General features: G+C 40.4%; 1 protein-coding gene across 1 annotated transcript; it reads left to right on the forward strand.

Annotated features, from left to right (window-relative positions):
- The first annotated feature begins 388 nt into the window (after window positions 1–388).
- On the forward strand, window positions 389–12,202 carry LOC150063604 (aldo-keto reductase family 1 member B10-like). Its single transcript, XM_090333329.1, has 10 exons — window positions 389–542; window positions 4,235–4,402; window positions 4,730–4,846; window positions 7,159–7,236; window positions 8,226–8,348; window positions 8,954–9,060; window positions 9,417–9,498; window positions 9,921–10,004; window positions 10,518–10,600; window positions 11,847–12,202. Exons 1-10 carry the CDS (start codon window positions 477–479, stop codon window positions 11,887–11,889), a joined length of 951 nt encoding a protein of 316 aa, XP_090189455.1. The 5' UTR covers window positions 389–476; the 3' UTR covers window positions 11,890–12,202.
- The last annotated feature ends 383 nt before the right edge of the window (window positions 12,203–12,585 follow it).

The raw sequence follows: 12,585 nt of genomic DNA on the forward strand, positions 1-12,585 counted from the left end.
CAAGCACTTTAACCACTAGGCCAAACTCCCGGCCCGTTAGCACCACTTCTGTCTTTTTTTTTCTATGTATGTGGTACCAAGGAATTGAACCCGGGTCTTTGTGCATGCTAGGCAAGCACTCTACCACCAGGCCAAACTCCCGGCGCCTGAGGAGTACACTTCTTTTCGAACAATGCCCCCCTGCCTTTGATTTATAGTCTTACAGGTGATCTCTTACACATTCACCCATACACTTCATTCCAGACAAACTTTGCACTTGGTGGCTATGACTAATATTTATTCTGGTAATCAATTAAATAAAAACCAGAACAACCAACCCTGAACTGTAGTGGTCTGTTGTAGGGCCCGCCCTGGGCACTAGACACTCCCACTGTGGCCAGGGCCTGCCTCCTTTAGCAGGACAGAATTCACTGGCATAACACCTCCCCAGGATACAGACATCGGTCTGCCTCTTCACAGCCATATCTGCATCAACCATGGCCAGCTTTCTGAAGCTCAGTGACTCTGCCAAGATGCCTATTGTGGGTCTGGGCACCTGGCAGGTAAATACACAAATCTGGAGTCATCTGCTTTCCTCAGGGCCATTTGAGTATTTTCTTCTTTCAGCATTCAATCCGGCAGAGGTTTGGAGAACTGAGATTCAGCCCTACAGGTGGGATCCTTGTTGTTTACCATTTCAGAGCCACCTCTGACTCCAGAGTTCCAACTCTGGCTTTTCCCAGCAGGAATATAGCACTGATTTTCAAGCAAAACGCTGGACTTGTAATACAGTGCTCAGGACTGGCAAAGAAAATCCCCCAAAACCAAAACCCCAAAACCAAAAACCTTACCAAAGCAGTTACTTAGCTTTTCCTACCCTGGCTGTGTTAATATCATTTGGCAACACATTTCAAGGCATGTTCCAATGAGCTGTTAAGCAGATTCCTGAGCCTCTCCTCGGATAAGCCTGGGTCTTCTTCCCTGGTCTTCTTACCCTGTCTTCTGCACTATTTCCCTCAATGGCAGCTTCATCCTCACTGTTCCTCACGATCTGGATTGGATCTTCCCTCTATGGCTCCCTTTCCTCCAGTGCACTGTCTTTCTCATTGCCTCCCAGGTTAGAGGGTTTGGTCCCTGTTTGTTTAAGCACTGATTCATTAGCGACATACACTTTGAGTTAATCTGGGTGAGTGTATAAGTTCCAGATTGACTCAGACTTAGCCTCCTATACACACCACAATTTTCTCCAGATCAGAATTTTAACCTTTATCCTAGGTGACTATAGGAGTTCTATCCATTTTATATCTTCTTCATTTTCTTGATAAACGGCCTTAAAATCACCATTTCATTGATGATTCATTTTGATGTTGTTATTAGGGATTCCCTTTAGATGTGACTTGGCACAGTTGTCTTGAAGCTTTGAATAGTTTTGGTATTTAACCATAGTATGTCATAGGAAGTTTCTTATCTAGTCATGTTATTTGGAACTCTAAATGCCATCTGTATCTGAGTATACATATCCTTCTGCTATTATTTCACCCAAGAACTTTTCTATACTTTGAGTCTGTTTCAGTGCTCCTCTCTATGCAAAAAAAAAACCCATGAGTTTGTTATTTTGATTATGTTTTTCATATGTTGTCCACCATTGCCTATTTTTCTGTAATTCTATTTGGTTTTCTGATCTATCAATTTCAACTCCAATACCTATCTTCTGTCTTTTGTTTGATCCAATCTGTTGTTGAGGCTTTCCATTGAGTATTTTATTTGATTTATTGAGCCATCAATTCCAAGATTTGTATTTTATTTTTTCCCCAAATCTCCATGTCTTCATGGAATTGATTTTATATTCTGCGTCGCTATCTTTATTTTATCTCTGCTGTTAATTAAAATACTCTGAATTTGTGAATTATTTTTATAATGTTGCTTTGGATTACTTACCTGGTAGTTTATTCACTTTGATTTCATTAGAGCCAGTTATTATAGAATTGTTAACTTTCAGAAAAATGAAGTTGCCTTCTTATGTTTTTCTATGTTGAGATTTGCACTATAGAGCCAAATAATCTGCTGGAAACTTTAACTCCCTGTATTGCTCAAGTAGGAAGTGTGCAGTAAGTTTTGGTAGGACAAGTCTGAGGTTGAGCTTAGGTTCAGTTTCTCACAGCACTGCTCAGGGAGTAGCTGAATACGACTCCTTGGGCTTCATCCCGCAGCAGCACTCAGAAAGGAGAATACAAGCTGTAGTAACCACTACGACATTTAAACATACCTAATATAAGAATATACTAATAACCAATTAGAGACTGATCTAAGATGGCTGGGGAAAACAAAAAGACCCACCAGCAGGATCACTCTACTTTCACCTTCCCTGCACATACTATTATTGTACTGATATTGGTTGTAGTTCTGAGGCAGATCAACATCTCTTAAGTATCTTGTGTCGTCTGCTCAGAGAGAGGTGGTGCTGATGCTGGTGCAGAACTGCTGTTGGATGCAACCACTGCACAGAGGGGAGCTGCAGAGCTCAATAGCTTCTGATACATACCTGGCCCTTGCCACTCTGGAGATATGAAACTTCATTCCTGTACTTAATCACATGAAATTCCTATGGCTAGCTTCCCAAATCAATGGATGCAAATGTCAAGTAACTTTTGTTCCCTGGGGTTTCCCCAATTTTCCATCATATGCAACACATGCTTTTGATACAAAGTCCTTCCTCATAGTGGCTCTCATAGTAGTGGCTCTCAAAGGTAACACTTGCTAGAACTGTGTATTTCTTTCTCTACTGAATGTCTGAAGTAAGAAAACAAAAGGAGAGACTTTTTTCCATATATTTTATTGTAATTAATAGAAGGGTTACATTATATTACCAGATAGAAGGTGCATCACTTCACAAACATTGATACCCTTTCTCATGTCTTGGTCCCCATTTCCCTCCCCTTTTCCTCCCCGCTCATTTGTTTTCCCCCCTTCCCTATCCAATTTCTAATAACCAATTAAGCATATAAGAAATATATCAGATAACATGGTGAAATATTGTAACAATATGAGATAATCAAGGGAGAGCAAAAGAGATGAGAGGTAACATAGTACATTAAGGACAACAATCACTCATTATATGGCTTTTGTTTCTATATTCTGGAGGTCCTTACATACTATATGCCCTATGTATCTATGTTTTGTTCTATTGTAAATCTCTGCTAGGAGAGCCCAAGGTTTGTACTGGTCATGACAAATGAGGGAAACCATTGAGCCTATGTTCCTTTGAGTCTGGCTTACTTCACTTAATATGATTTTTTCTAAGTCTTTCCATTTCCTTACAAATGGGGCCATGTCATTCTTTCTGACAGCAGCATAGAATTCCATTGTGCATATATACCACATCTTGTTGATCCACTCATCAACTGAGGGGCATCTGGGTTGGTTCCATATCTTTGCTATGGTAAATAGTGCTGCGATGAACATCGTTATGCTAGTGGATTTAGTATGCCCTTGTTTCTGGATGATTGGGTAAATGCCAAGTAGTGGAATTGCTGGGTCATAGGGGAGCTCTATGTTTAGTCTTTTGAGGAACTGCCATACTGCTTTCCATAGTGGTTGAATGAGTTTGCACTCCCACCAACAGTCTAGTAGTGATCCCTCCTGGCCACATCCCCGCCAGCACCTTTTGTTACTAGTTTTCTTGATCCTGGCCATTCTAACTGGAGTGAGGTAGTATCTTAGAGTTGTTTTGATTTGCATTTCTTTTATGGCCAGAGATGTCGAGCATTTCTTCATGTGTCTATAGGCCATTCTTATTTCTTCTTCAGAGAAGAAGACTCTCTTTAAGTCTTTGGCCCATCTTTTAATGGGATGGTTGTTACTTTGGAGATTAGTTTTGGAGTGATTCAATTTTTTGAGCTGTTGATATATTTTAGATATGTGGCCTTTGTCTGTTGTATGGTTAGTAATGATCTTCTCCCACTCTGGAGGCTTTCTAGTTAATTTGCTAGCTATGTCCTTTGCCATACAGAAGCTCTGCAGTTTAATGCAGTCCCACTTATCCAGCCTTTCTCTGATTTGTTGTATTTCTTGGTCCTTATTGAGAAAGTTTCAACCTGTGCCAAGGAGGCCTAGTGTATCAGTGAGATTGACTTCTAATGTGTGTTTTCCTCCCAAGTGTCCCCTTGGCAATTGGGATGCAAGGCCTTGGCTTTTCAGAATTTAGGGGCAGTCTTGGGATAAGAGCACGAGAACTATGTTTTCTATTGCATTCCAGGCTAGACCAGGTAAGGTGGAAGAAGCTGTGAAAGTGGCCATTGATGCAGGATATCGCCACATCGATTGTGCCTACCTGTATGAGAATGAGGATGAGGTGGGAACAGCCATTCAAGAAAAGATTCGGGAGAATGTGGTGAAACGGGAAGACCTCTTCATTGTTAGCAAGGTACGTGCACCCATTTTGTGGGAGGATTTAATTTCAAGGAAAGTTGAAGTTTCTGGATGTGGTAAGCATCAAGAAAAAATACATATATGTATATATATACATATATGTATATATATACACACCTCTGTATGAAACAAATAGAATGCTAGAAAATTGAAAAGTCCTCTTATTGACTTCCTGATCCATGCATAGTTTGGCTTACTTTAACCAGCATGTTGATGATGGCTGGTCTCAGGTTAGATTGGGTGGCAAATCACAAGGTTGGGAGAGTGAGTGTGATGTGGCTCTTTTGGTGTTTCATTTTTGTGCCTTATTGTTCATGTGCAGTTGTGGTCCACCTTCTTTGAGAAGAACCTGGTGAAGGAAGCCTTTCAGAAGACACTCAAGGATCTGAAGCTGGACTATCTGGACCTCTATCTTATTCACTTTCCACAGGGATTGAAGGTATGAGCTCTTCTCTGCTCCAATCTCTGGCTTCTAGGCAGACAGATGCTAGAATGTAGTAGCTGTGTCAAGGTAGGATGAGATTGGCAGAAGCCGGAGTTCTTGTGCAGAGCAGCAAGGCACTGGCCTACAAGCTTGGGAAGAATGATCACATGTGATTGTTGTGAAGTAAGAACCAAAAGAAACTATGGCAACGATGTGGAAAATACAGACAAGCTACAACTGCCATATTGTCCTCTTCTTGATTTCATCCAAAGACTCTCCTTCTGGGAAGACTCTTGGAACACTGCTGCAGATCATATTGTAGGGCGCTATCACCCTGTACACCAAAGCATACCTAGAAAGTGATGTCTTGGTGATGCTGTCAGCAACCCAAATTGTCTAGGATTCTGTTCCTGAGTGGTTAGAGGGACACAGATGGTTTGGTGATTGCATTTCATCTCTAACTCCAAATCCCTATAAGCTGTAATGACAAAAGCTGGCTGACACCTCCTCTAGAAAAGCAAATCTAAGATTTAAGTAACCATTATCTACAAGCCCATGAAATTGAAGTTTGCCCCAAGTTTATATGGGGCCTGGGTATGTGAAGTGCATGTGCAATATGATACTGGTCTAGCCAAGATATAGTAGCATGGCTGTTAAGTTCAATCCAATAGTTTCTGAAATACTGGAAGTTGAATACTGTAGAAGATATATGTACATATTTTTAATAAAACTTACTGTCTTCAAGTATAATCTGAAAGCCTGAATTTTTTTTATGGATCATGGGGCTTGAACTGACCTGGGCACTATCCCTGTGCTCTTCAGGTCAAGGCTACCACCCTACCCCTGGGCTTGGGCATTGTCCCTGAGCTCTTCAACTCAAGGCTATCGCCCTACCTGTGAGTCAAGTCCCACTTCCCATTTTCTAGAGGTTAATTGGAGATGAGTCTCAGGTCCTTTTGTGCCCAGGCTGGTTTTGAACCTTGATCCTCAGATCTCAGCCTCCTGAGTAGCTACGATTACGGGAGTGAGCCACCACACCTGGCTAAGCCTGAAAAATTTTACACAGGTGTAAGTATTTACACCAAACAATAGACTAATACATGTAATATACAAAGAGCTCAAGAATCAAAGACTCAAACACTCAAAGAATCTAATTAACCAATGGGCAAAGGAGCTAACTAGAGACTTCTCAGAGTAAGAAGTAAAATTGGCTAAACATATAAATAAATAGTCAACATCTCTGGCAGTAATGAAAATGCAACACTGAGATTTCAACTCACTCCAGTATGAGTGGTCATTATCAAGAATACAAACAACAATGTGGGATAAAAAGGAACCCTAATTACACTGTTGGTAAGAATATTTTGGAAAGCAGTTTGGAAATGTCTCCAAAAACTAAACATGGGATTACCCTATGATTCAGCCACACCACTCCTGGGCATACACAAAATCTTTTGTAATTCACAAGATTACATATTAGAATACAGTAAAATCACTTGCACAACCCTGTTCATTGCTGGACTATTTACTACAGCCAAGTTATAGAAACAGACCTGATGCCCTTCAGTGGACAAATGTATTAAGAAAATGAAAGTATAGATATGAGTTCATATCTGTCTATCTATCTACCTACCTACCTGAATTTTGTTTTCCAAAAGGAAATTTGCAGAGAATTAAATGGACCTGGAAAATTATGTTAAGTGTGGTAAGTCAAGCTCAGATAGACAAAGGACACGTTTCCTCTCACAAGTGAAAGTTAGATGTATTATAAATATATATGTAAAAATATAGCAGGTCATATGCATACATATGCAAACATATTAACTCAAGTATGGTATGTGAGAGGATAGTTCCAATGGAACTTACAGATTAAGGAAGTGGAAACCAGGAAGCTGGAACTCGAGGCGTCAGTGGTGTGGTGAGCAGTAAGACCAAGGGGAAAGGGTTCTATGAACAAAGAGAGGAAGGTAAAACATAGTCATAACATTCAATATAGATATGTGAAAATGAAACTAGGAAAATTGAGGGGCTGGATGGGGTATGGAGAGATGGGGAGAATGATGAAAGGGGGCCATATATCAAGATGCATTGTACTCACAGACTGGGCACTGAGTTGAAACCCCTTTGTACACAGAGATAAGGAAAAAGTGTATTTAACATAATTCATGGTTTAATAGAATAAGGTACTCTGATAGAGAGTCCAGTAAAATTATTATACTGTTATTTCTTTTCTCTTTTTTTCCCCCTGAAGGTTAATCTCATGTGGTTACTATATCTGACTTTGTTACCTGGTATAGTGTAAACAAAATTCTATTTCTCCATTACAGCCTGGGAAGGAATTAATCCCCAAGGATGCCAATGGCAAAATCATCACGGGCAAAGCAACATTCTTGGATGCCTGGGAGGTTAGTTCTAGCCTTTTCTAAGTGTGCTGTAGAAAGAATTTTCTGCCCCAGAGAGTACACTGTGGTAAAAAGAGCCCATGTGAAGTGGATCTAATTTAATGTTTTCCAACTGTTTTCTCATGATCTTTGACTTTGGAGGTCCATTTGAGACTGTTTGCTCCTGCCTTCCTCCCCAGCCTGTTCATGTTCTCACTCTATACTCCATGTCATTTTGTGATACTGAGTTAAGTTCCAGTTGTGAAGTCTCTCCTAAGCTCCCTTCTTTTTCCTCCCTGATCTGAGGGATGTGCCACTGACAAATAATCTAAGACAGGTTTAGCACTGTGCCTGATTATTCCATACAGGGAAACACTAATATATTAACTGTAGTTCTTGGACTGTAGGAATCTTAGAAGCAAGCTTACTCTTAGTATATTTTGAGTACCTAGGCAGAAATGGGACATACAAAAATGAAAAATAAATACATGTTAAATTTATAGTTGTTATGATAGTAATAGCAATAGTATTTTGGGGCAAGTTTGGAAAATATTTACTATATACTTAATTTACAAAAAGATACCCTTTCATGGGATATAGTTCTGGTGGACAAGTAAAGTAAACCAGAGTTTGCTCTACCTTAGAGCCTCCTTAGAGGTGCGCCTCTAAGGAGACAATCTATCTATTTGACCTTATCCTATTGCAAACCAACCTAAGGTTGATTTGGGAGAAAGATCCAGAATCCAGACAAATAATGTCTCTCCATAAGCTTCCAGGCTTTTCTTGGCTAATGAGGTTACACAGGTCATGTGTGAAGTGAGAGCAACAAGCAAATAAACCATCGGCTTTTTTCCTAAATAGAATTGGACTGGCAAGGGGTTGGAACCAATATTTGATAGAATCCACTTCCTGGATTGAAATCTTTTTCCATTTCCCATACCCCAGGCTGATCCTAAATAATCCACTCTACAGTCTCTCCATAATTAGACAAAAGGCATTCCTTTCTACAACAGGGCATGGAGGAGCTGGTGGACAAGGGGTTGGTGAAATTCCTTGGTGTCTCGAACTTCAACCATTTTCAGATTGAGCAGCTCCTGAACAAGCCTGGACTGAAACATAAACCAGTGAATAATCAGGTAATTTATTAGCCAAGAGTTCTTCACCAACATTTGGAGGCAAATTAAATGCAGCATTGCTTCTCATCACTGTGACAAAAATACATGACAGAAACATTTTAAAGGAAGAAAGATTTACTTTGGCCCATTTATTTGGTCCAACATGTGCCAGCAGTGAGGTAGACTATTAGAGCAATGTAGTGCATGGCAAGGGAGCCTGTTCATCTCATGGCAACTAGAAAGGAAAAGACTGTCTTTGCTACTGTCTTTCTTTCAATTCATCAGGATATTGAATTTTGCAACCCTCATTTGGGCCATGATTTCTGTATTCAGTTGCTGCCCCACATGCTTGTGATGTTGGAAATGCACTTGTAGGCACAGAAGTATGCTTTACTAATCTACCAGGTATTTCTTAATCCAATCCAGGCAAGCTCAGGGTTGACCTTCACAATGCTGTGTATTGAAGTTCTGTTGAGGCTGGTAAGAAGGATGCTTTGAGAAGAGGAGATATAGAATTCCAGGTCTTATTTATCAGTCAACCAATAGGGTTAGCCTTTGTTTAGCAATCATTTTTGGGTAGCTAATTCAAGAAGATAATTAGTGATGCAGATTTCTCATTCTTACAGGTTGAATGTCACCCATATCTGACCCAGGACAAACTGATCCAGTATTGCCACTCCAAGAACATCACTGTCACAGCTTATTGCCCCCTGGGATCCCCAGAGAGACCTTGGTCAGTATTACGATTGGTGTCTATTTCTTTTGATAGTCTTAAATATTATTTATTGCTAATTAATGTTGGTATGAATATGGAAATAAGTTTGCTTAAGGTAACACGTTTGGCCTACATAAATGTGATTTAGTGGAAAGAAATGATTTTAATAATATGTGACCCTCTGAGAATGTTCCAGCTCAGCCACCCAGTAAGGGCCATCTTTGGTAGATGTTGAGGCAAAGAGCCCATGAATGGCTTTCGCAGCTACCTCCTTCTCTTGCAGATGTTCAGGCTTTTATGCTGTCAATGGAGCAATGTCATTTGTATGTTGTAGCCATGAAAACCATTCACACCAGCCATCTTTCTGCCTCTAGGGCTAAGCCAGGGGAACCTTCACTGCTGGAAGATCCCAGAATTAAGGAGATTGCTGCAAAGCACAAAAGAAGTATAGCCCAGGTACCATATTTGTATTTTTGTTTTTATTCAGTAACACTCTCTTCCTTTCCTGTTTTCCTCCCTGTGTTGTATTCACTAACCCCTTAGAGGGGAAAAATTAGAAATGAAATCTATTGAAATGCATTGTTTGAAGGCCTTTAGTTTCCTGTCAAGTCCTCCAACCCAAGTCGTGAGTGCAGATGCCAACTGTCTACTAGCGCAGCATCATGAACCCAAGCTGTCTTCCTCATCTCCAAAAAAAAAAAAAAACCAACATAGGATTGTTTTTAAGATTTAAAGAGATACAAGAATGATAAGTGATGAGTTGTTATCAATCCATACCAGCTATTGGAATTAAAACCACAAAGCACATGTATTGTTCTTTCCCCAAGAACAATGGTTGTGCGTTGGTAAATGGGGACATGCTGTTTTTCCTTCTACAGGTTCTGATTCGCTTTCATATCCAGAGGAATGTTGCAGTGATCCCCAAATCTGTGACACCAGCACACATAATTGAGAACTTCAAAGTAAGGTCAAAGATAGCCATCTAGATTCCTCAGTTGTGCTGGGGGTGGGAGTGGGGGTGGGAAAGGAGACCCTCTGGCTGGATTTCTCATTTTATCTCTGTATTGTTGGTGGAATGTGACATCTTTTGAACTCTTTAGCTAAGGAGCTTACTTTAGTAGAGCTGAGGTGAAAGGCACACAGTCCAAGGATAAACTGGGGTCAGTGAACAGAAAGCCCCATCAGGCTGAGCAGAGATGTGCTTTATACCAGCGAGGAGATCCTTAACTGCCCTTGAACAGTTAGGTCTTCAGCGACACACAGGCTAGTCTAGCCTGGCTTATATGTCCACTTTATTGGAACTTATATTTGGCCTATATTTAGAGTTTCCGTGTCTTCAGTGGACACAGTGAGAGACATTCTTGTGGCTTGTGAGTGCCGTGGATGTTAACTCACTCCCTGACAGAATAGCTAGAGATCTCAGATCCCACATAGATGATTTTGCCAAGGACATTTTGGAACTCTCTCCTTTCCAGGTCTTTGACTTCTCGTTGAGTAATGAGGAGATGACCACCATTCTCAGCTTCAACAGAAACTGGAGGTGCTGTTCATTATTTCAGTAAGTAGCTCAAATGGTAGCAGAAGTATCATCAAGTTTCCCTAAAGTAGGAGAGGGGTCCCTAGAAAAATTGGAAGGTGCTAAGATGAATTTTGTGTTCAAATACTATTTTGCAAAACTTTCAGCATTGAAATTTGACTCAGAGGGAGTTATGAGGAAAGGTGTGTCCTTAATTGTTCATTATTGTCTGAACTACTTGGTGTTAATGTTGAATTTTAAGAGAAAGTTGTATTATTAATATGCAGGAGGCAGAATCCTTTATTCAGTTATTGACTTTTTCATTAAAATGGTGTATGTACCATTGTCAGGCATATTCTAAGTGCTTCTGATATCATGCTATACAAAGTTCCTACTACCATGGATGTCCATCCTGGAGCTTAGACTATGCCAGGAATCATCAACATTTTGCCTGTATCATGATCTCATTAATATTTACAGCAACCACAAAGCTGTCAATGACAGTACTATTTCCCACCTCAAAAATGAAGAGGATGAACTGGAATCATATTTCAGGGTACTTCACTTAGAAAGCTACTTATGAGCCATGATTATGACTTCCTTCTGCAGATCAGGTTATAGTTACTTGTGTGCCTTCACTTCTCAAATGCTTCCTCCCATCAACTTGAAGAAGGGCTCGTTGTAAGCTCCATTAAAATGCGCTCACAAGTTTGGGGAGGGGAAGAGGCAGAGAAAGCATAAGGATGATAAAGTACAGCACCTAAGTATACCTCTAAGACCATCCACTGTGCTTCTGTGAACTATACTCTGTCATTTGGGGTAGATGGGACAAAATGCTCAAGTGATCAAGTTAATGGAAGAATAATTCATTTTGGTTCATGGTTTCACAGGTTTCTTTCCATGGTTGGTTGCCTCCATTGGTTTTAGGTCTTAGATGAGGTAGATATTCATAGCATTGGCAGTATGTCATAGAGAAGACCAGTCAACTTTTGGCACATATTAAGCAGAGTCAGGAAGACAGGAATGAGCCAGGGAAAAGAAATTTCAGAGGCAAGGCAACAGTGACCTACTTCCTCCAGCGTGGTCCACAATCTTCCAATAATATCATCAAAGCATGAATCAATCAGTGGATTAGTCCACTGATCAGGACAGAGCTCCTACGACCATTGAGAATGGATCCTGGAGTTGGTAATCAAGCTTTCAATACATGAACACCTTTTGGGGGATATTTTGGGGGAATATATTCCAAGCATAACCATTCTCCTTTGTATGTTTGATATTACTACAGGTTCGCTCTTCTGAGTGACTATCCCTTCAATGCCGAATACTGAAGCTGAATGGCCTTGAGGTCACCTGATGGGTGCTCTCTCTTTGCTGAAGTGGAATTTTCTGCCCCCTATTGAGATTTTAGCAAAGGCCATCTGAAATCACAGATATACCTGGCTTTCTTGTTGACCAAAATTTGGGTTTAGGCCCTTGGACTTAATGGCTATTACAGGGGTGACTCAGATACACAAGCAGCACATTTTTCCCACTTATTTGGTTTGATTAAATGTTTGTTGAATACCAGAAACTCTGCTAACAAAGATGAACTCAGCATACAAAGATGAAAATTATAAAAATTATTAAATTAGTTAACGTGTATTGAGAGTTTCTTATGCATGGACACGCTGAGGTACTCTTTGAATGGATAACTCCGTGAAATCCATCTCTTATCACTCACATTTCACAAAAGAGGAAACAAAAGTAAGGGGAGGTCAGTGGAGTTGTTCAAGATTACCTGGGTGAGTGACAAGGTAAGTGACTGAATCCAATTTAGTCACACAAGGTGTTCCTTTCTCTACTCTTTCTCCCAAGGAGAACTACAGGATTGGGCCAAGCGTAAGACTCATTCTTTTTTTTTTTTTTCTTTTTGTCAGTCCTGGGGCTTGAACTCTGGACCTGGGTGTTGTCCCTGAGCTCTTCAGCTCAAGGCTACTGCTCTACCACTCGAGCCACAGTGTCACTTCTAGTTTTCTAGTGGATAG

This window comes from Megascapheus bottae, chromosome 5 (assembly GCF_031878675.1).
Source record: "Megascapheus bottae isolate mThoBot1 chromosome 5, mThoBot2.hap1, whole genome shotgun sequence".
NCBI lineage: Eukaryota > Metazoa > Chordata > Mammalia > Rodentia > Geomyidae > Megascapheus > Megascapheus bottae.

Coding starts and splice junctions, on each gene's coding strand:
- LOC150063604 (XM_090333329.1), top strand. CDS start 477: ATGGCCAGCTTTCTGAAGCTCAGTGACTCTGCCAAGATGCCTATTGTG. Junction 7,237..8,225: donor CATTCTTGGATGCCTGGGAG/GTTAGTTCTAGC, acceptor TTTCTACAACAG/GGCATGGAGGAGCTGGTGGA. Junction 10,005..10,517: donor ACATAATTGAGAACTTCAAA/GTAAGGTCAAAG, acceptor TCTCCTTTCCAG/GTCTTTGACTTCTCGTTGAG.